Here is a 21,728-nt window from a genome sequence, read left to right on the forward strand (position 1 = left end):
TGTCCAATGATAAATATTTAAACGCAATAAAATACAATCATAAACAAACTAATAAAATAGTCTTTATTTTCTATTTCACCACAAATCTAAATTCTTTGTTAAACGTCAGCAAGTTGGCAGCCCCGTTTTACGCAGCCCTGTGTTTTTCGAGTTGAGAGTCTTGTGAAATTACGAAAAAGTACACTTTGTGCAAAAGCAAACAATCAGATCGAAGCATACGGTGTCCTTGGAATGTCTGGTGGTCCATCCATAACGCTTAAGAGCCAACCCATCGATGGTAACAACACTGGGAATGCTGCAGCGGCTCAGCAGCAGACTGCGAATGGCGCAGCATCTGGATCCTCTGCCGCCGCCGCTGCTGCTGGCAGCCAAGCCCAGAACCATGGCAACGGCGGAGTAGGCGGCAGCGGGAGTGCTCCGGCAGAGGGTACACGGCAGAATAGTCTTCAACGCATCCAGCAGAGGAAGCAAAAGGTATTCAACCTACCTGTGGCCCAGAAACTGGCCAAGCTCTCGATGTACTCGTCCTGCCAGTCGGAAGGATGCCGTTGCACGGGCTGGAAAACTCCTCAGGAGAACCGCCATCGCGATGTGGAGTCCTCTTACTGTCCGGAGTTCAACGAGGAGTGTCGCAACTCCAGCTGCCGCCACTCCTTGCGAACGCACATCGCTCATCTGGACAATATTTCCAGCTCCAGCATGGACGAACTGCTGGGCGCTATCATCGACATGGAAAACCTTTTTATGTCCATGCAGCGCGTGGAGGACGAGGACACCAAAAAGGTCTATCTGTATCTTTTCCGATTGCTTCGCCAGTGCGTCCTGACGCGCCAGCAAGCTGTGATCCGTGGTCCTCTAGGGGATCCACCATTCGAGTCGCCTTGCATCACCAAGGCGGTGCTTTCACTGGTCTTCTACAAGTACAACCATCTCAATCCGACTGAGCTGCAAACCATGACCGAGGTGGCCAAGACTTTCCTCAACTTCCTAAATCACTACAATTTTGAATCGCCGTCAACGAGGCGGGGAGATCTCACCCACGAGGATGCCTCCAACTATAAGATCAACTACACCCGCTGGTTAGTTTTCTGCCATGTGCCCGCCTTCTGCAACTCCCTGCGTCAGTTTGAAACGTCCCTGGTCTTCGGGCGCACCCTGCTGAGAACCGTGTTCCAGTACATGTCCCAGCAGCTGAAGAAGAAGTGCATCTCGGAGAGGGACCGTTTCCCCGAGGACAAACGGTCGATCATCACACAGATGCCCAAGTTCCTGGAGGCTTTGCGGGCCGAGCTGCTAAAGGACGACTCGCCGATTTGGGATCCGAACTACCGCCCGCCCAATTCGTTTGTCATCCAGCAGAGGAAGAGGCATCAGGAAGTGGCGCCCGTAGTAGCCCCCGGGGGAAGTGTGGCCTCCGTGGGTAGCGCCAAGCGTGCCAGTGTGGGCGAACCTCTGCACAAGAGGATCAAGAAGGAGCCGACGGATCGATGCGTCAGGTTTGTTATCAAGAAAGTCTTCCTTTGATTTCGATACTAATGAACTTCCTTTAGTGAAAACTTGGATGACCTGCCGACGGATGTGGTGATGCGTGCCATGAAATCGGTGTCTGAGTCGAAAACCACCAACAAGGCTGAAATTCTGTTTCCGGTCAATGTTTCCCGCGATGAGAACGTGAAGGCGGAGGAGCAGAAACGAGCCATCGAGTTCCATGTGGTGGGTAACTCGCTAACCAAGCCGGTGGATAAGCAGACGGTGCTCTGGCTCCTGGGCCTGCAGTTGGTGTTTGCCTATCAGCTCCCGGAGATGCCGCGCGAGTACATTAGTCAGTTGGTTTTCGACACCAAGCACAAAACTCTGGCGCTTATCAAGGAAAATCAACCCATTGGCGGCATATGCTTTCGTCCGTTCCCCTCGCAGGGATTCACGGAGATCGTCTTCTGTGCTGTGACCATGTCGGAGCAGGTAAAGGGCTATGGCACGCATCTGATGAACCACCTGAAGGATTACAGCATTCAGCGTGGCATCAAGCACTTACTGACCTTCGCCGATTGCGATGCCATTGGATACTTTAAGAAGCAGGGATTCTCAAAGGACATCAAACTGGCGCGACCCGTTTATGCGGGTTACATTAAGGAGTACGATAGTGCCACTTTGATGCATTGCGAGTTGCATCCAAGTATCGTGAATACACAATTCATTGCGGGTTAGTTGTGGCCAACAAACATGTGCTGCTAAACATATTTTACACATAGTTTTCCTGTTTCCAGTGATACGTAATCAGAGCGAGATCCTGAAGGAGCTGATAGCACAACGGCACAATGAAGTGCAGAAGGTTAGACCCGGATTGACATGTTTCAAGGAGGGTCTGCCTTCCATTCCCGTTGAGTCGATTCCCGGCCTTCGGGAGATCGGCTGGAAGCCACAAATGCGCCCGGCACGATCGGCTCGACCTCTAGAGGAATCCTCTGATCCAGAGAAACTGGCCACTTCATTTGCATCCGTGCTGCAATCGGTACGCCAGCACAACACGGCGTGGCCCTTCCTGCGTCCGGTGACGGCGGCTGAGGTGCCAGACTATTACGATCACATCAAGTATCCCATGGACCTAAAGACGATGGGCGAACGCTTGAAGAAGGGGTACTACCAGACCCGTCGCCTATTCATGGCCGACATGGCCCGCATCTTTTCCAACTGTCGGTTCTATAACTCACCCGACACTGAGTATTATCGCTGTGCCAACTCCCTGGAACGCTATTTCCAGACCAAAATGCGAGAATTGGGGCTGTGGGACAAATGATGCAGCGATTCCGAGGAGCTTTGTATAAAACCGAATATTTAATCTTCTTAACTTTACTGGAGAGCGTTATTTCTCTTATATTTATTTTAGAGTTTCCTTCCTACCAAAAGACCCTTGTGTGAATTACATGAATTCTGGATTTATATATTGTTCTTGAGAGACACCCATATATCGTAATCGAGCACTTTGTCTGTCTTATTTATTTAGACGACGGGCTAGATTAAGCTAGATCTTTAAAAAATATAATAAACTGTAACTTTATAAACTATTATACCGCACTAATAGAAGAGTTCTGTATACATAGCATCCCAACAATGTTTATCACCGTTTAAGATGGTCATGTCTGTCTATCCGTTTCCATTCAAACTAGTCTGACCGAAAAATTAAAAGAAAAAAACATTCACCTTTTTTGGAAATTTTCATACAATTAATTTTATTTTTATAGTTGAGACGCAATCGGAAAATCAATACATAATAATAACTTCGCCGTTGTTCGAATATAATTAATGCATTTATTTATGATCGATTTTAAACTCGGCCCTCCGAGTCAGTATCCTTTCGTGTTTCCACTTTTTCTGATGATATATACCCCAAATTCTAAGTCACCTTCATTTTTTTTAAAGGAGTACAACATGGCTCCACCAATTCCATATACTTGTAGTCTATATTTCAGACAAATATTCAGTTACAGTGAAATCAATTAACACTTAACCGCCCAACAAAAAAGTCAAAGTTCGGTTAGATTCTTTTTGTAACCTCTACATTTTTGTATTCTTAACTCTTTATTTCACTTTTGATTTCCTACATTCATTGTTGTTGGTTTTGCATGCGTTTAAAGTTAAAGGATCTCTCTTTGTTTTCGTTTGGTTTTAGTAAACACATTTCTTGTTTAATAATGTCGAGTTGTTATATAAAATTATAGTTTTATTTAATATTAGGGGGGCGGGGGGAGTTTAATCGAATTGTTAGATCATTGTACAAAGGCTCTTTCTTGCATCATACATTGTACATATATGTATGTCCAATCGGATCCCACGAATGCATGGCCGAAATGTTAACCGTAGTTGCTGCTTCTTACTTTGTTGAATTTCAATTATGTTTTATTACATGGTTATTAAGTTGGGTTTTAATTTCAATGTGGTAGAGTCTTTACAATTTTGCCTTGTTAAATCCATGTTGTTCTTAATCATTTTTTTAACCCGATAATTTGCGTATTTATATATACATATACATACATATGTAGAGCTAATCAGGGGTGAGCATATATATGTGGAGAGATATACATATTACATACAATTACATACATTATTTATGATTACATTATATTGAAATGTGAGTGTAGCTGCTCCTCGGCTCCTGCTGCAACTGAGTTTGAGTGTCTATGTTTGCTATGCACGATTTGTGCTGATTTTTAATACAAATATAAAGGATAACAAACGAAATATCTAAAATCAGGCTCAAGGACTTGCGAATGGAAACATATGTTTGCTTGCTCACACATCGTAATAATTTACTTGGTTTCAAGGCCGCTGCGACTCCAATCTTAACATTTACTTCGTGAACATCGCGATAAGTATAAATTCCATTGCAGGCGAATTGTAAGTAATGTTTGTATGTGTGTACAATTTGTATGCCCAACCGAGATCAAAAATTAAAGTTTACTTAGCTATTTCGAAGTGATTTTTCTGGCTAAATTTAAAATAATAATGACAAACATGCTACTGGTTATTATTTCGGAAAACACCTCTTCTGTTCTGTTCACTCTTCAGCTGGGCTGGGGATTGACTTTTTACAATTGTGCAATATTCCAACAAGCGCACGTTGCTGCTGCTGATTTTATTTATAATTTCATATTTAAAATTTCTTAGATAATATATATATTTTTTGTTGTTAAATGCTAGTGTAAAACGTATCGGATGATTCTGGTCGATGTTTCACGACGCCCACTTGAAAAACAGAATTACATGAATGATTTTCTGTCTATTTCTGGTTTCATTCAAATAAAAAAAATGTGAACTGCGGCTTTTATTAAAGATTTGTTTGGGAATTCCATGGATTTAATTTTTGCTGTTTTTTGCTCCATTAATTTCATTATTTTTATCGACTCTCCTCCGCGATTTCTTCGTGTTCTGCTTATTTTTGTTGTTTTGTAACTTTCATCTTACGCTACTATATGTTTTTCACATCTATTACTAAATATATAATGTAATGCATGTTGCAGGCGTTCTGTTATCTCCTTTCGTTATCGTTATCGTAACCGTGCTGTTGTTCTGCTTAGCGAAAGGCTGTTGGAACCTGCCATTTACACAAAAACCTAACAGATGGCCGGTTCACAAATCGCTAATCGCACGAAGGCGAGCGTTAATCGCCGCCAAAACACACGGCGAACTGTGGTGAGCGCGCACGCAGGACGTCGTGAGAATTGCTAACACTAAGTTAATTATACAATTATATTTTTATATGCCGTTAGATCCATAACTCGAAATTCCTGATAATATAAGAGCCTGTGTGTCGTCGATCGGTCGGTTGATTGGGGTTGCTTCGAATAACTAGCTTTGCGATGATGAAAAGGATATTATTTACTTTCTGCTTCTCCTCCTCGATTCGTTTCCATCAATTGTTGGTTGGTATTTAAAGTGGTTCTCCACTGGCTGGGCGGCACTATTGAGCTGCAATGGTAAACAAGGGATTCTAGGCAAACATTCGCACATACGAAAAAAAACGAGCTAATAATTGCTACTCACAGACTGCCGCCACCTGTTGCGTCTGCTCTGGCAAGAGGGACGTCGACTTTGACGTCGCGTTTGTTGTATTAGAAGCAGAGTCCATGGTGTTGGATCCAGAACTGGCAGCATTATTGGCCGCCTTCAATGCTGCAGCCGTGTTGGCGGCATTGCCATTGGTAATGCTTGGCTGGCCGTTGCCTCCACGACCGTTGCCGCCACCGCCATTGTTGTTGCGATTGTTGCTCCTGTTGCGGTAGTTGCCGCCGCCCATGCGGTTGTAGTTGTTGCGATTGTAGCCTTGCGCTCCGCCATAGCCGGAGTTCATGCCGCCATTGCCCGCTCCCATGTTGCCATTGTTGTAGTAATGGTTGCGTCCGCGATAGCTGCCACGTCGGGTGGAGGACACTCCAAAGGTCTCCGTGTTCAATTTGCGCTCCTGGCGCCAATCGTTCTTCTTGTTCTTGCTGCGATCCTGGGCAGCCTCGCACGAGATGTTGTCAAAGAACGATTTGGTCTTGTCATAGCACAATTGGACATCATCCTCCTCGGGCTCATGCTCACCAGCGCCAGTCTCATTACCAGAGTCATCCTTCTTGTCGGTTTCGCCATTCAACTGAAAACAATGCAATCCAATTTGTAGGATTAACTTAAAAGACGACTACAAATTTATTATGACTGGAAAAGGAATACATTTATCAAGGAAATGAATTACTTTCTTGCGCATAAGGCAAAAGCCTTAAACTTAATTTTAAGCTATTATCATATTATACGAGACTAGAAAGTAGCACGATTTTGATGATCCGATTAAGTGAATCATGCTCCAAAACATATGCATCGTTAATTTCAACTCCTATGTTTTCCGGTCATTAAATAAATCTTAATTCAAGTTATATATAATTACAACTATATTAATGAGTAGAACTAAAAACAATCAGTATTTTGAAAGGATAAAAATGTGTGTTTGCTTTACTTACTGTAGGGACGCCCTCAAGCTTTTCTTCACCCACCTGCTCATTGGTTGCAGTAGTTGTGGTTGTTGCCGTCGAGGTCGTAGTGGCTGTCTTGTTAGTTGTGGCATCATCGGCCACCTTGAGCTTTGCCAGCTGGGAGCGTAATTCCTCGAACTTATTATTGGCCTGCTCGAAATCAAAGTCGCCCTCAAACTTAATCTTGTTGCGCGGCTTGTTTTGATTGGCCGACTGCGGACGATAGTTCTGAAACATAATATCATTTTGCTGAGTAAAGAATGAGCTGGTCCTGATTCTTTAGCGTAAAATATTTACCTGATTGGGACGCATTGGACCCCGGGATCCCATTCCACGATTGCGCATCATCATGTTGTTCGTATTTTGGCCATTGCCGCCGCGGTGCATGTTCCAGGCTCCGTTGCCACCATTTCCTCCTCCACCGCCGTTTCCTCCTCGCTGTTGCTGCTGCTGCTGTTGCATTCCATTACCGCCTCCACGATTGCGTTGATTGTTGTTATAGTTGTTGCTGTAGTTATTATCCATCTGACGGCCGGAATCGCGACGATCCCGCTGCTGATGGTGCTGGTTGTAGAAGTCGTTGCCACTGCCTCCGCCTCGCTGTTGCTGCTGCATGTTGTTGCTATTGGACCCGCCGCGCTGCTGCTGCGCCTGCTGATGATGCTGCTGGTGGTTCTGGCGCTTATGACCTGCATCGCGCCCGTTTCCACCACCCTGAGCAGCGTTTTGTTGCTGATGCAGCTGCTGCTGCTGGGTCAGCTCGGCCGTTGGACTGACAATCAGGCTGATGGGCGTCGTGGAGCGTGAGGCTCCGGCCAGCATGTCTAGAACGGAAACTATATACATATAGAGGACGCAACGAGAAGAGAAAATAATGGGTGCAATGACAGGTAAGTTAAAAGGTGGAATACATTTTTAATAAAATTTAAATTTGAACATAAAAATTTTGGAAAACTATCAACTATCAATTAAACTCGGACTATATTTATATTTGGAGTTGGAATCAGCATTAGGTTAAAAAAAATAAAGATGGATAGAATTGATGATCATGCAAAAGAACCAATGTAAATAATATATAGAAATAATACTCACTTGGCTGCTTCTGTTGGGGCTTCTGCTGCTGCTGGTTGCCGCCGATGTGCATGAAGGGTCCACTACCCGGAGCGCCCGAGCCCGGTGCGAGCGAACCGCCACTCGAGTTGCCAACCATGTTAGCCAAATTGGGGCCACCCAGATTTCCAAACGGATTACCATTGCCATATCCAGGGCCACCAGGAGCTCCGGAGCCTCCATTACCACCACCGACGCCCGGCATAGACGGAGCGCCGTGCGGCGGCTGTTGCTGGGGCACTTGCTGTTGTTGCTGCTGCTGCTGGGGAGGAGCGTTCATCCCGCTGGGCATTGGAAAGTGTTGCGGCATAACCTGGGGCGGGCCATTCTGGAGCTGCGCCTGCATAATCGCCGGGTCATTGTGGTGTGGCAACGTATGGTTGTTAACGACGCGAATGTCCTTGATGTCCGAGCCGCGGAAGAGAATGTAGTCGTAGATTTGCGACTGCGGCGCTATCTGGAACTGGGTCTCCCGATCTTCCGTACCAAAGGAGCGTACTAAATGGGCGGGAGAACTTGATAAGTTTCGTGCAAAAGTCCATTTTGCATATATACATATTCAATTTAAGGTTAGGCCGCCGCGTTTCCTATTTAACCTCAACGCGGGCGGGAATGGAGGAGAGGCGAGAAGAGAAACGCATGTTTTGCCGGTATTTGTGTGTTCTCCTTTGCATCCATCCCCACAGGGCACTGACACCCGTAACGGTAGCCGCACGTCCCGTTATCTGGCGCCAAATCGAAATTGTTTTTGCAAGTAGACTTTCCGTTCCAAACAACTTGCAATTTCGGGTGTATGTATGTGTGCCATGTAAAATGCAAAAGCAACACTGTACAACAACAACAATAGCGAGCGAGACAAAAACAGGGCCAAAGCCAACATGACAAACAAAAAGCATAAGTGAGAGCGCGAGAGACAGGAGGGATAAAAAGAGAGACAGCGGGCGGCAACTGCACTCTCAAATTACTGTAAAACTAACAAGAGGAACGAAAAAAAAATGTGGACAAGAGAACCAACGCAAGAGAAATTGGAAGATTTCGTTTTCTTCCATTTTCTTTTTCGATGAACCGTTTTTTACAGCGACTTTTGGCGCAGATTACGGCACCTATATATCACATATATAGAGTTGAGGGGGCGGAAAAGCAATTACGTGGGAGAAATTGGGGGACTTACCACTCGACAGCGCGATGGTGCACTCCTGCGGATCCACGGTGTACAGGCGGCCTTCATACCTGATGTCCGCCTTGGAAATAAGGCTGATTTTCGAGCCCAACTCCGGCAATCCCCCGCTCATCTTGGTCAAGCTTCACTGTACCTCACTCACTCCGAAATGCAAACTATTATTATTAGGTTTGCCAACGGCGCGCGGCGTAGCAATTGTTCACAAATTTCTGGCAAAAGCAAACAATTGTAGCGAGCGCGACGACAACGATTTCTCGATGGTTTCAGCCTCTCCGCTACTTCTCTTCTCTGCTGTTCGCTTTTCTTTTCGGTTTTTTTCTCGGTTCTCTCGCACAATTACTTTCCAGTTTCAGGGCGATTTTGCGGCCAATCGCCTTTTGGCCGAGCTCGCTATATACTACTGCGTCTTTGCACAAGTGTACCAAACTCTTTTCCAATGTCTCTGGTGGAGCACACACGGCCTTAAATGTGAAAATTGCAATTTTCGACACACAAATCTTTTCTCCGTCCGTCTGCAAAAACCTACCCGTCGAAAATGAACGATTTTTAGCGAGTGCCGCGATGGTATCGATGGTTCTGCAGGCTCTAATCAGAGCTGTTTTGTTGTGCATTTTGTAGCTAGTTCTTGCTAGTTTCCCAGTAATGGTAGTAGCAATTTCATATTTTTTGTTATTATTTTTTAAAGAATTCGTTTATATTTGTTTTTCCTTAAGTGCACTGATTGTGAATTAGTGTCTAATTGTTAACTCGATTTTCGAAAAACATATATTGAAGATAAGATGTATCTATCTTTCGAAAATTGTACAGCTTCTCAACCAAAACGTTTCCCTTAAAAAGTATGTCTTTTGATCGCATCTTCTTCCCAAAATGAGCCGAATATGTTTTTTTTTTTATTTAATTATTCATAAATAATAAATAGTAATGAGAATATGAAATGAAATCGCTGACTATTACTAACAAGATTCTAAATGCGGCCAGTCCATAAGTTTTGCAATTCTTCCATGAAATTAATAATAATTATATTTATTTGTTATATTTCTGTTAATTTTAGCAAATCCTCTTTGTTAAATATTCGTATTCGCCTATTTGTTTACTTATTTATAATTACTGACAAACTATATTTGCAAAATCATCGTGTCACTATTATTACTATCGACGTTCTTAAATATATATCTTGTGAATCCATGTTTTATTTTTCGATTAAAGAAAAATTATGTATAAATAACTAAGTCAATCCTACGTATTTATATTCGGACGGATTTTCTGTGGTCATTTTTATTAAGTTAACAATTCATGATTAATTTTTTTTTAAATATTTTTTAATGTATTTATATTAATATATATATATATATATATATATATATATTTCTATATTTTATAAAAAAAATAAAATAAAAAATGTATAAATTCAATTATTAAAGTACCATAGACCGATACCTGTAAACCGCCCACCGCTAGTTATTTTTTTGCGATACTAAAAAGTCAATCGGTATTAGTGAGCAGGTATCGATGTTTTGCCATCTCTAGCTTCACTCGGCGCTTCTTTTTTCTCCTATTCAAAGCAAATCACCAACTGACAATGCGCTGGCATTTTATGGCTTTTTCGCTCAATTAATTGTTTTAAAGTGTATAAAATATAGCAGTAACAATATGCCACCTCAACTGGATCCGATAAGCGTGCGCACGGCACGGCTGAACAACCTGATTCTGGGCAAAGGGGTTGGCGTCTGTGCAAAACCCGCGGGAAATGCCAGCGGATCGGCTGCCTCCCTTTCATCCGTCAGGAGAAGCGTCGTCCCTGTAAGCACCACCAGTGCCGCTGTGGCAGAAGCCATCTGCCGGGAGGGCCTTTTGGATGCCTTCTGTCTTCTATACAATGAATGCGACAAGGACGCGCTGAAGAAACGCGATCGAAACATCGCCGAGTTTGTCAACAAATGTGAGTCACTTCATAATTTTTTGGTCTTTCAAAAATGGGGTTTAATATTTTAACTGGAGGTTATCATACTACGCATCAATCCTAACCATTTATGATGATTTCTTGGCATCTACAGTTCGTCCCATCGTGGAGGAGACCCGCAAACTCCGAGTAAATGCAGATGACTTCCTCATCAAGGGGCTTATTGGTCAGGGCTACTTTGGAAACGTTCATCTGGTAGTTGAGCGGCAAACCAATGATATTTACGCCATGAAAAAGATCAAAAAGTCGGTGGTGACCACGTCTCAGGTCAAGGAGGAGCGGGACATCATGTCCATTCGCCATTCCGAGTGGCTGATTAATCTGCAGTATGCTTTCCAGGTAAGTTTTGCCTTAACTTATCTTTTAGTGTCGTTAATTATCAAAGGATTTACTATTAGGACAACGATAACCTGTATTTGGTGATGGAGTATATGCCTGGTGGGGATCTGCTCAGTTTGATGTCTCGACATGGCCCTTTCGACGAGGACTTGGCTCGGTTTTACCTGGCCGAACTTACTGTTGCGCTGCACACGCTCCACGAGATGGGTTATGTGCATCGGGATATTAAGCCGGAGAATATACTGATTGATCGATTTGGGCACATCAAATTGGCCGATTTCGGCAATGCTGCTGCCCTAGATCGAGATGGAAATGTGCTAAGCCTCTCGCCCGTGGGAACACCCGATTATATTGCTCCCGAGCTGCTGCAGACCATCTCGACCTACAAACTGTCCAAGTCGATGCACGATGTGAGTAGAACTGTACGATCGCAGAGTGAGATAATGCCAAGGTGCTTCCAACTCCATAACTAAAGCCATATACGATCCGTTCATAGGTCAGCTGTGATTACTGGTCCATGGGCATCATTGGTTACGAGCTAATCTGTGAGACTACACCTTTCCACGAGGATAACGTCCACGAGACGTACTCCAAAATCCTCTCCCATTGCGAGGAGAGTCACCTGAAGGAGCTGATCAACTTTCCCAGCGACTTGAAGGTGTCGCATAACTACAGAAATCTTATTGAGTCCTTGATCACGAATCCCTCGAAGCGTCTGTCCTACGAGCGCATCAAGAAGCATCCCTTTTTCGATGACATACAGTGGGGCTCCATACGGTCGCAGGTACCGCCGATTATTCCAACTATTAAGTCGGACGACGACACTTCCAACTTTGAAGATGGTACGCGGCACAAGTCACGTCGGGACCAAGGAGTAGCCAAAAGATCGCTGTCAACCAACATGAAATCCAATGACTTTAGTGGCAAGGATTTGCCATTCATCGGCTACAGCTTTGTACACATGGAAAAGACCGCCCTGACAGTTGCCAATGATGAAAAGTTGCAGGAGAAGCTAAAGGAGCTTTTGCAGAAACTAAAGACCAGGGAGAATGAGATTTCTATGCTAAAGCAGGATCTAATGAGAGCTCAACAATCCCTCAAAAAGACAGACAATAAATCACAGGTCGTGAACGATGCTAAAATGGAAATCAAGAAGTTGCAGCATATTATTAAGGAAAAGACCATGGAGTTGGCCAACTGCAAGACGCAGATCAAGACGCTTCAGAGCTCCGCGAAAATAGATGAGGAAATGTGGTCGAAAAAGGAAGCTACCATCACAGATCTTTTACGACTAAATCGACAGAAGTATGAAGAAGCCAAGATTGCATCGGAACAGCGATACGAAAAGCAATTGGCCGACAAAAAACAAGAGCTAGCCGCCACGCTGCAGAAGATGGATGCCCGGGAGCTGGAGTTCATTGCCAAGAACGATGAGTGCCGACATATTACCCTCAAGTTGGAGAACTACAAGGATATGGTACAGCAGCTCAAGGATCAGCATCTTAAGTCCGAGGCCAACAATGAGGAACAGAGGCGCCAAATGGCCGAATCGTATGAGAAAAAGCTTTCAGATCTGCGCAAAAAGGTACGCGACTCGCAGGACACACATCGGCGCCTCACCATGGAGATGAAGGAGATTCGAACCGAACGGGACGAGTCAATCAGCTCAAGCAAGTCAACCCAAGAAGCAAAGGATGCCACAGAGCGAAATATCGAACAGATACTGCGTCGTCTTAACCAAGAAATTGCCTCCAATAATGAGTTGAATTCAGAGAAGGTTAAGCTGGAGACGAAGCTGAAGTTAAAGGAAAACGATATGCAAGAGGTGAAAGCAGAGTGCCAGCGACTTGAGCGGGAACTTCAGGTTTGTTTTTACCCTTTAACGTTCTTATTTTTGATGTCTTGAGCAAGTATGCCATGTTTTTGTCTAGTTTATCGATATTAAATCGGTGTTAAACTATTTATATTTACTTAAAAGTCAATCAAATCACTTAATGTCATCTATTAAATTTAAATAGAGTTTTAGTCAATTTACTCACTCAAACTTATGTAGAAATACAGATAATTGAATTGTTTTTCAACCTATCAAATCCATTTAATCCAATTTTTAAATTCCCTTTCTTAACCTCCTATAAAACATAGCTCGTCGAGTGTCGCTGCCAACTAGCTGAATCCTCGCTAGCTTCCCATGCCTCCCCATACGAAACGGCACCTGGCTCTCTGACCGATCTAAACGTCGTCGAAGATCAGCTTCGTGCCGACTTGGAGGCAGCCAAGGAGAGCGAGATTCACCAGAAGGGACGTGCTGATCAACTGCAAGCGCTGGTCACCAAGTTAGAGCAGATGCTGGAACGTTTTAACGAGCAGAGTCTCTCGCCTACCAAGTCACACTCGGCGCGTAAACCCGGAACTGAGACAGTTGGCGATATGCTTGAACGTCAGAACGAGAAGCTGGAGGATAAGTTAGCCGCTGTGCGGGAGCAGATGATTGTGGAGCGTCAGGCGGCGCGCACGGCTAATCTGTCGCTCTGGAAGGTGGAGAAGCAGCTGGAAGAAGCGCTCTCGGAAAAGAAGCTGCTAGCCCGACGCATGGAACTAACAGAAGATCGAATTAAGAAGGCTCAAAATGCTAATGAGGAATCCCAGCGGTTGCTCAAATCGTCGCAAGAGGAAACGCGCCAGCGTGAGGCTCGGATCGAGGAGCTAAAGCAGGAGCTGGCCGCCGCCAAGAGGGATGTGCTGAAGGAGCATCGCCAGTGGGAGAAGGCCGAACAAGAGCGCATGAAGTGCAAGTCAGAGATAATCGAGCATTTGGCCAATGTGCACAAACTTCAGCAGCAGGAGAGTGATGTGCGTCAGAAACTGAAGCAAGTCCAATCCCGTTTCGATAGCCTCACATTGGAGCACAAGAACACCCTAAGGGAGCTGCAAGAGGAGCGTGACAGGTGTCAGGCAGCCTCCGATTCCAGCCTTTCGTTGAAAAAGGAGCTCAAACAGCTGACGGAGAACTTCCAGAGGCTGAAGTACGCTTGCAGTATCACCGATAACCAATTAACAGAGGTGGAAACGATGCTGAAATCCGAACAGGATAGGAACAAGTCCCAAAAGTCCCAACTGGATGCCGTTTATGGAAAGTTGAGGGAGCGGAACGATCAACTTACTGAACTCCGAAAGCAAATGGTTGCCCTCGAATCCGAGAAGCGTCTGGCCGAACAACGGGCACAAGTCTTGGCATCAGAGCTCGAGGAAACCAGACTCAACCTCAAGGATCAACAAAAGAAGTTAGTATCGCAGCAGGATCAGTTGGTGGAGCAGACAAACGCTCTGTTCGCTACCCAAGAACGTGCAGATCTTCTGGATGGTGAGAATGCCAATTACCAAGTCCAGACCGCTGACTCTGTTCGGGAAATGCTTAACCTGAAGGAGGAGAATGCTCGCATTCTGAGCGAACTCTTCCACAAGAAGGAGGAGGTGAGCAACCTTCAGTCAGCAGTAAGGGATCTCGAAACCGCCCAGGCAGACCTACACGCTGAGATTGATTCCCTGCAGGACACTCTGGCCGAAAAGGAGCAGTTCTATGTGCAGAGGGACATAAAATCCAATGCCACATTGGCCCAGCACAAAAAGCTGATCGATTACTTACAGGTAATCATATTGAAAAATACTTAAGTTTATATATCTAAATTTTACATTGTTTTTATTCTGTCAGCTCAAGGTAGAGGATCTATCGGCAAAGAAGAAGAAAACCCTGGCCGACAAGCTCTTTGGTTCCAGCCACACCAATAAGGAGAACGTCACGCCCAACGATGTGGAGTCTTCTATTCTCTATCGAGCACTAAAGGAGGAACTGAAGCGCGAAAAAAAATTATCAAGCATGTTAAAGGAGCAAATAGCGCAGTTGAATGGTGAGTGCCAGCCAAAAATCAAGGCAAAGAGCACTTTTTTATATCTATATTTCAGGCACAGCAACCCTGCGCTCACCGCGAAAGACCGCGTCTGTTAATGGTGACTCAGATGCCCCAAAGCAGCGGCCAGTAAGCATTGCTGTCCTGCCGCGTTCCCCTCAAAAGGAGGTGGAGTCCCTAAAACGTACTGCAAGCCATGTGGAACTAAAGACTACCGAAAAGTCAGGCAGTGTGGAGCAGGCGCATCACCGTTTCGAACTGGCTCTGCAGGAGTCCAAGGAAGGAGCCTCAGACTGTGTGGTCTGTGGCCAAGCCATCCTTTCGGGATCACCCTACTGGAAATGCAAGGAGTGTAAGGATGTGACACACCGCAAGTGCAGGGCCAATGTTCAGGGAAATTGTGGAACTAAGCAGCCAACGGCTCCGCCAGCCGATGAGGATCTGAACAGTATCCCGTCTGGATCTTGCATTACCCTTGACAGCGTGGAGAACAGCGAATATATCGGAACTTTGGTCTATAGCTGTGACGGTCCGGAGGATGGTGATCAAGCAGCCAGAAAGGATATCGAGGTAAACTGCGCGTTTGAGGTGGCCGAGCAGCAGATTCTTCTTTTGGGCTGCAATACGGGCTTGTATGCATATCACTTGGACTCGCAGCGACTGGTCCACATCAAGGGTATCGAGTCTGTGAGCTGCATGTCCATCTGCTTGCGCCTGGCCAAGGCTATTATGGTGGAAACGGTCGGTGAGAAGCTGTATCAATGCGACTTCAGGCAGTTGGAGTCCCGTTGCCACAGTTCCAGTGCATGTCACAAGCCCGTTCTGGAGACCTCCGCCATTGAGTTGCCCTTTGCGAATCGCACAGCCTCGGAGAAGTGGAAGCTGGTGCTGATTTCGGACGAGGCGGAGAACGCCTTGGATTCAGTGGCCATTGCTGCGACTTCCACCAGGATTGTCATCTTGAAATACGACCTCAAGGTACATATGTTTAAGCCCGTTAGAGCCTTGGACACTGCCACTCCCGTCACTTCAATATTCTTTACGCGTCACTCGGCCATTGTCACCTCGGATAAATTCTACGAGATCGATTTGGACAATTATGGGGCCGAAGAGTTTGTAGATCTGGCCGAAAAGTCAATGCAAAATACCGCGAAATGGCAGCCGCTGACTGCCGTACGGATTTCTCGACAGGAATATCTGCTTTGCTTTGCGGAGAGTGGCGTCTTTGTGGATGAGTTTGGCTGCCGATCCAGGCCGTACGATTTAAATTGGATGTATGCTCCCACTGGCTTTGTCTACCGCGAGCCCTTCTTATTCGTTTCCCACTACCAGAGTGTTCAGATTATCCGTTTGCATCGATCCTTTAGCAAGGAGTTGGCCAACGGAGGAGATAATAGCTCGGAGGCATCTGAGTCGCCAGATTTGCAGCGCGTCTACTTGCCCCACTATATGTCCACTCTGCTGGCGATCAGTGGCGATGTAAATTTGTATACACTTTCGATTGACAAGAGGCCCTGCAATGGCACACAGAAGATCTATCACTTGGACACTGTCCAGGCATTCAAGAAGAAGCTGAATGTTTCCCTGGAAACCATATCATCGATAGCCACAACTGTGACTACAGGCTCCACGATGACAGGTGATAGTGTATAGATATAAATATAGGCGGGAAATTCAAGAATTTGAAAAGTAAGAGGTATTAAAGTCTCTCAAAAGTAATTATATTTAAAATACTTTATATATATACTAATTATTCTTAACTTTTAAAGAAAATCTCAGAAATTGACCACTTTGAAACCATTTTAATTTAAATGAATTACAAAATCGAACTTCTCGTAATCAAGTTTTCACTAATTTGATACCATTTGATTTAATTTTATTTAAAAGACATACATTTAATTCTTTTTTATAACCTTTGTGCTGTAAAAAACACAAATAAAATTATGCTCGGCTTTTGAATGGAGTGAATTTAGTTTTAAATTGAAGATTAAGTGAATTTGTGGGTTTATTGAATGGAATTTTGAAAGAATACAAGAAGTGTTCCTTAGATTTTTTACAGAATGATTACTGTAATGATTTCTTAAAGGGCTGGGCTTTATTTTATTTATTAAATTAAAAATTCAAATATCAATCATAACTAAGCCAAAAATGTATTAATTTCAATTCGGATAGCTTTTTTCTGCTACTTCCTTTAGTACATGTTTATAGGGTCGACAATGACTCCTTCACAGCGTTTTAAGCTTATCACTAAATTTAAAATACCCTGCAAAAGTATAAATCTGGAATGCACAACAAACTTCACCTGAAAGGTATGTATAAATAATTACTTAACAGGTTAAAATGTCTTAATATTTTGATATTTATTACAGCTAAATTCCCATTACGAATTATAAAGGCCTCTAGCAGGAGCGATAGCTTTTCGAAATTTAATTTAATGGTATCTCTGGGCGCCAAGCTTTTTGGGGGTGATCCCAGGGTAGCTTTTCGGCAGCAGCAGCAACGGTAGCTTTTAATGTCCCGCAATGCGAAAGCCCCCAGAGAGATGGCTCGTGTGGTGTCTGTTTGTCCGCTCTCCACTACCGCGACAAAAGCGGGTCGGTGGACGCGGAACTGCAGCAGCACCGTCGCAACCGTAAATTGTGATAATTGATTTCAATTTGTTTCATGAAGGCGGTGGCACCCTTGTCCAGCGAGATGTTTCAAACGAATCTGAACCTTTGCGCGCGCAGTATGGTCGCAGACTCCACGACTTCGGAACAGAATGCGTCCAGGACAACGCTGATATGCCGGGCATGTCTAGTGCTTCTGGGTCCCCAGGATACCGCCTACAACCTGGACAGCGAACAGGACTTGGCGAGGAAATATTTTGGCTGTACTGGCGGCGATCCGGGAAAGGATGAGGACGACTTGCTGGCCCAACTGGTGGTCCTGAAGAGCATCTGCGAGTGCTGCTATCAGTTGGTGCAAAAGTTTTACGCATTTCAACGCATGTGCGAAGAGTCCTCGCGCAACTTTGAGAAGCTGCTCCTGGACATTGACTTGTACTGCCTCAAGGCGCAGGAGGATGCAGCCGCTGCTGCCATGCCGCCGGATTTACCGGATACCCCTTCGGAAAGTGAGAAGTCCACTTATCAGGAGGAGAAAGCCGAGGCCCCAAGCATGGAATCAATTGAGGAGATTGTGAGTGTGTGCGCCCATGTGTCTCCACTTTAATCTAATCACAATATCGGTGCTCGAATTTGTTGCCTAGCAGCAGCAGGGTAAAAAAGACAATACTTCCTCCTACGCGGCGGGGCGGCCATAAACATAAACATTTCTGAGTATTTGTTTGTATACAACTATTTTTGTTTGCGGCGATAGCGTGTCGAGGAAAAGAAGGCACGTCTCGAATAAGACTTTTATTTATTTAGTTTCTTTATTTAAAAGCATATACAATATTTTTACCGCGCTGTAGATGTATGTATATATTTACATTTCGATCTTAAATTAAAAGTGTATTTTTAATCAATTTCAAAAGATATCCAGTAATATATAGACAGGTGGAGTATATATCAAAAAAATTTTGTAACATAACCATATAAATTCATGATAACTGAGTATTTTTTAGGAAAATAAAAAATCATACTCAGTTCAAAAGTGCTTAGATATACATATAATGCTAACTATTATTTCTCATTTCTGAGGATCTTAAGATATATTATAAATTTTGAGAACTCTGCGAAGTCCTAAGAATTTAAAATTGTAATAATTGTTATAATCATTATTATCTAATTCCAAACCTCAGTACTTCCTAGAGCTGTCTGCACTTATAAGGTTGGCAACCACAAGTGTGGCTTTATCTAAATAAGATAATTATATACCTATATTGCCACAGATCACTAACCCTGAACTATTAAGAGTTTTTACTTCGACTATTCCTTATCTTGCATAAGCGAGAAGAGAACAGAGAAATAGTAACTGATACCACAAGAGTAGAAGTATATATAATTAAATAAACAGGTTTACGAGGATCCTAAATTTATTTTTAAACGCAGAGTTGAGGTGTTTGATTTAAAATATATTTATATACCTATATGAATTTGTTCTACTTTCAAACTAATTAAATATAAAATAATTATACGACGTCTTCCAAAAAATGAGGTCAAAAGTATGTTACAAAAATTGGTTTTTTAAATAATAATAAGATTATTTTTATAAACCATTTAAATATGTAAGAAAATGATTAAATATCTCAAAATATGTCTTTATAAGTATGCAAGTTTTTTAGGAATGTTTAAAATTTTCTTTATAACTAACATCCTCCCAACTTTTAATCACATTTTTTAAACCATTATAAAAGCATAGTCGCTCCACATCCTTAGGCTCTACAGTATTTAAACCTAGTTCCAAAATGTTCTTCAAATTTCTTTAATTATCACAACATTTCCTTACATTAACAGGAGAAAGTGTACATAATCGAGGATGAAGGTAGCAAGCAGGATATCAGCAAGGAAAAGGTGTCTCGCCCTTTGGCCCAATACAATAGGACGATAGGTCAGCGAAAGCGGCGTGTGAGACACACCCTTGACTGTAGCATCTGTCAACGCGGCTTCTACAAATCGTCCCTGCTGGAGGCCCATGTGAAGAAACAGCACGAGGGTGTGGAATCCTATACCTGCGTCCATTGCGGCAAGAGCTATGCGAGGGCCAATTTACTAGAAACACACCTGCGGGAAATGCATTTTAATGGCGGTGAGCGGGTTACCTATCCTTGTCCCAGCTGCAGCAAAGTGTACACAGCGGCGCGGAGTCTCAAATATCATGTAAAGCGGCAGCATGAGACAGAGCCCTTCTCAACCGATGATTGTCGGTATATTTGCGAAGAGTGCGGAAAGTTCTTTGGGCGAAAGGCTCACCTAACCCGCCACAAGGCGACACATGGCAAGCGGAAATATTCCTGCGAGCACTGTGACCGAAGGTTCCACACCAAGGATAATATGATGGATCACCTGAAGCGAAGACATGGGAATAAAGATGTAATTCGCTGCAGGAAGTGCGGGCGCATCTTCCGGGAGAGATCAGACCACAGCAAACACTCGTGTAGAGCCAAGGAGTAGACCAAATGTAGTTTAATAATTTCTTTTATTTATGTAAGTGATTTTTCAATAACATCAAGCTAACTCAACTGTTACAAATGATTCGAATTACTTGGAATTTGTTGGGGAAAACTGCCGAACGAATGAATGGATGGATGGCGACACTAGTACATGACTGAGTGGTTAATTGATTGATTGATTGATTGGTGATTCGGTGAGGCTACACACTCTCTAAAATTAGCTAACATTCACATAATGGCCGGGGCGCAGCACAGTCGCTTCTAAATCATCATCATCATCAGTACGAAAGGCAAGGCTTGCACCGCCCTTCAGCTTCAAAATCATGTATAAAAAACAATTAACTAAAAGTTATATATGCTTAAGCTTAGAGAACACGACAGTTTTTAAAATTACATATTACCAATACATTCATAGATCATATATATATATCATTAATTTGTTGCTGGGGGAAAAAATTAGAATAAAACCAGAATATCCGACAATTACATAGGAATATGCACGGTCGCCAAAATCAGCATAAGCGATGCATGTTGAGAATGGATAATGAGTTGTGGGAGAGTGGAAGGAGTTGCGGATCTGTTCGGTTCGGATGAGTGAAGTTTGCTTGCACTATATGTAAATAAATACGCCGCAATATGAGCATAGGATCGCGCTTAGTGGGCCACCGTACACCTAGGTGTCCTTGTGTTTCTCATAGAACCCATCTAAATATTTTTTGTACTCCTTTTGATCGTTCCACATCATCGCGGCCTGCGCATTCAGTGGACTCTCGTTGTTCGGCTCGCCCAGCAGCGATTGGATGGACAGCAAAATGGTGCGCACATCGTACAGCGCCGACCACTTGTCCTTCAGTATGTCCAGACAGATGGCGCCCTGCAGATCGACGTTCGGGTGAAAGCAGGATGTCAGGAACTTGACCACGGGTGCCGCGTACGGGTACGAGTTGGGAAAGTCCAGCGATAACCGGTACGTCTGCCCAGCGTATACGGTATTCAATGGGCCAGCGATGGTGCCGACCCACTTGAATATGTTCTCGCCGTCGGGGAAGGCTGAGATGCCCTTCTCATTGGCCATCATCAGATTCATCAGTTCCTTGTGCAGTCTGCGGCAGTAATAACGGGGATTAGCTGTGTGTGCCTGGCGTTCGATTCCCGCTTCGGGCGCCCCACGCTTACCTTTTACTCACGGCGTGGTTGTCTTTTACGGGCAGCGAGTCGTCGCTGTGTTTGGTGCCCCCGGCCCCAGCTCCGCCGCTCTGTTCGGGGCTTATGTTCTGGGCCATTTCTGCTTTACGGGACTCGAATGTTGGATAGTGGATGCGGGCGATGCGACGCGACGCTCTGCAATTTACTGGGTGTGTGCTTGTGTGTGCGAATTTTGCCTAGTGCCGTGCCTCAGGGCAGACGCAATGCGATTTTCTTCACTGACTATATTTGTATAGAGAAATTTGGTTGAATAATTTCGTTTCGGAATACGCGTCTGTTGCTTTTACAGCTATTTTTTTTTCACTTTTGTGTGAAAACAAAATGGAAGGGAACGAGAGACATTTATCGAATGATTTTCTCCCGATGGCCAACTGTGCGACTTGAATTTTTAAGACTCGATTGTCTGATATCGAATATAGTTGGC

At 44.1% G+C, this 21,728-nt stretch overlaps 5 protein-coding genes across 18 annotated transcripts; 3 read left to right on the forward strand and 2 right to left on the reverse strand.

Annotated features, from left to right (window-relative positions):
- Positions 1-37: 37 nt before the first annotated feature.
- On the forward strand, positions 38-3,075 carry Gcn5 (Gcn5 acetyltransferase). Of its 2 annotated transcripts, XM_086834455.1 has the most exons (4): positions 38-1,496; positions 1,551-2,203; positions 2,268-2,819; positions 2,888-3,075. In XM_086834455.1, exons 1-3 carry the CDS (start codon positions 232-234, stop codon positions 2,795-2,797), a joined length of 2,448 nt encoding a protein of 815 aa, XP_086690581.1. In that variant the 5' UTR covers positions 38-231; the 3' UTR covers positions 2,798-2,819; positions 2,888-3,075. The 2 variants fall into 2 exon arrangements, with proteins under 2 accessions (XP_086690581.1, XP_020817036.2); XM_020961377.2 differs by having other exon boundaries at positions 2,268-3,075.
- Positions 3,076-3,535: 460 nt separating this feature from the next.
- On the reverse strand, positions 3,536-9,406 carry tral (LSM14 family protein trailer hitch). 12 transcript variants are annotated; one of them, XM_086834457.1, is made up of 6 exons: positions 8,791-9,406; positions 7,602-8,117; positions 6,807-7,345; positions 6,531-6,737; positions 5,542-6,136; positions 3,536-5,488 (listed from the first exon to the last, which is right to left on the reverse strand). In XM_086834457.1, coding segments are annotated over exons 1-6 (1,980 nt in total). In that variant the 5' UTR covers positions 8,912-9,406; the 3' UTR covers positions 3,536-5,486. The 12 variants fall into 12 exon arrangements, with proteins under 12 accessions (XP_086690583.1, XP_086690584.1, XP_086690585.1 ...); XM_086834458.1 differs by having other exon boundaries at positions 3,536-5,466; positions 6,807-7,333; positions 8,791-9,394; XM_086834459.1 differs by having other exon boundaries at positions 6,807-7,333; positions 8,791-9,394.
- Positions 9,407-10,316: 910 nt separating this feature from the next.
- Positions 10,317-16,966, forward strand: sti (citron rho-interacting kinase sticky). The gene is made up of 7 exons (XM_020961145.2): positions 10,317-10,738; positions 10,854-11,098; positions 11,158-11,508; positions 11,595-12,962; positions 13,241-14,743; positions 14,808-15,003; positions 15,059-16,966. Exons 1-7 carry the CDS (start codon positions 10,450-10,452, stop codon positions 16,654-16,656), a joined length of 5,550 nt encoding a protein of 1,849 aa, XP_020816804.2. The 5' UTR covers positions 10,317-10,449; the 3' UTR covers positions 16,657-16,966.
- On the forward strand, positions 16,869-20,177 carry LOC110190810 (uncharacterized). Its single transcript, XM_020961459.2, has 2 exons — positions 16,869-18,183; positions 19,443-20,177. Exons 1-2 carry the CDS (start codon positions 17,668-17,670, stop codon positions 20,097-20,099), a joined length of 1,173 nt encoding a protein of 390 aa, XP_020817118.2. The 5' UTR covers positions 16,869-17,667; the 3' UTR covers positions 20,100-20,177.
- On the reverse strand, positions 20,108-21,719 carry vih (ubiquitin conjugating enzyme vih). Of its 2 annotated transcripts, XR_015272043.1 has the most exons (3): positions 21,275-21,686; positions 20,500-21,201; positions 20,108-20,440 (listed from the first exon to the last, which is right to left on the reverse strand). XR_015272043.1 is itself a non-coding variant. In XM_020961461.2 (2 exons), the coding sequence occupies exons 1-2, from the start codon at positions 21,379-21,381 to the stop codon at positions 20,772-20,774; spliced, it is 537 nt and encodes a 178-aa protein (XP_020817120.1). In that variant the 5' UTR covers positions 21,382-21,719; the 3' UTR covers positions 20,108-20,771. The 2 variants fall into 2 exon arrangements, 1 of the variants encoding a protein (XP_020817120.1); XM_020961461.2 differs by having other exon boundaries at positions 20,108-21,201; positions 21,275-21,719.
- Positions 21,720-21,728: the final 9 nt, after the last annotated feature.

The sequence above is a fragment of the Drosophila serrata genome, unplaced genomic scaffold (assembly GCF_035046125.1).
Source record: "Drosophila serrata isolate PLE 108 unplaced genomic scaffold, ASM3504612v1 contig_272, whole genome shotgun sequence".
NCBI lineage: Eukaryota > Metazoa > Arthropoda > Insecta > Diptera > Drosophilidae > Drosophila > Drosophila serrata.

What these genes read in the sequence shown, in the direction of transcription:
- Gcn5 (XM_020961377.2), top strand. Translation starts at nt 232, where the DNA reads ATGTCTGGTGGTCCATCCATAACGCTTAAGAGCCAACCCATCGATGGT. An exon ending in CCGACGGATCGATGCGTCAG is followed by an intron (nt 1,497 to 1,550) that starts GTTTGTTATCAA and finishes AACTTCCTTTAG; the next exon opens with TGAAAACTTGGATGACCTGC. An exon ending in GAATACACAATTCATTGCGG is followed by an intron (nt 2,204 to 2,267) that starts GTTAGTTGTGGC and finishes TCCTGTTTCCAG; the next exon opens with TGATACGTAATCAGAGCGAG.
- tral (XM_020961378.2), bottom strand. Translation starts at nt 8,911, where the DNA reads ATGAGCGGGGGATTGCCGGAGTTGGGCTCGAAAATCAGCCTTATTTCC. An exon ending in CACCATCGCGCTGTCGAGTG is followed by an intron (nt 8,118 to 8,790) that starts GTAAGTCCCCCA and finishes CCGCCCATTTAG; the next exon opens with TACGCTCCTTTGGTACGGAA. An exon ending in GTCCAATGCGTCCCAATCAG is followed by an intron (nt 6,738 to 6,806) that starts GTAAATATTTTA and finishes ATTATGTTTCAG; the next exon opens with AACTATCGTCCGCAGTCGGC.
- sti (XM_020961145.2), top strand. Translation starts at nt 10,450, where the DNA reads ATGCCACCTCAACTGGATCCGATAAGCGTGCGCACGGCACGGCTGAAC. An exon ending in ATCTGCAGTATGCTTTCCAG is followed by an intron (nt 11,099 to 11,157) that starts GTAAGTTTTGCC and finishes ATTTACTATTAG; the next exon opens with GACAACGATAACCTGTATTT. An exon ending in GACTTGAGCGGGAACTTCAG is followed by an intron (nt 12,963 to 13,240) that starts GTTTGTTTTTAC and finishes TATAAAACATAG; the next exon opens with CTCGTCGAGTGTCGCTGCCA.
- LOC110190810 (XM_020961459.2), top strand. Translation starts at nt 17,668, where the DNA reads ATGAAGGCGGTGGCACCCTTGTCCAGCGAGATGTTTCAAACGAATCTG. An exon ending in TGGAATCAATTGAGGAGATT is followed by an intron (nt 18,184 to 19,442) that starts GTGAGTGTGTGC and finishes TTACATTAACAG; the next exon opens with GAGAAAGTGTACATAATCGA.
- vih (XM_020961461.2), bottom strand. Translation starts at nt 21,381, where the DNA reads ATGGCCCAGAACATAAGCCCCGAACAGAGCGGCGGAGCTGGGGCCGGG. An exon ending in AACCACGCCGTGAGTAAAAG is followed by an intron (nt 21,202 to 21,274) that starts GTAAGCGTGGGG and finishes TTACTGCCGCAG; the next exon opens with ACTGCACAAGGAACTGATGA.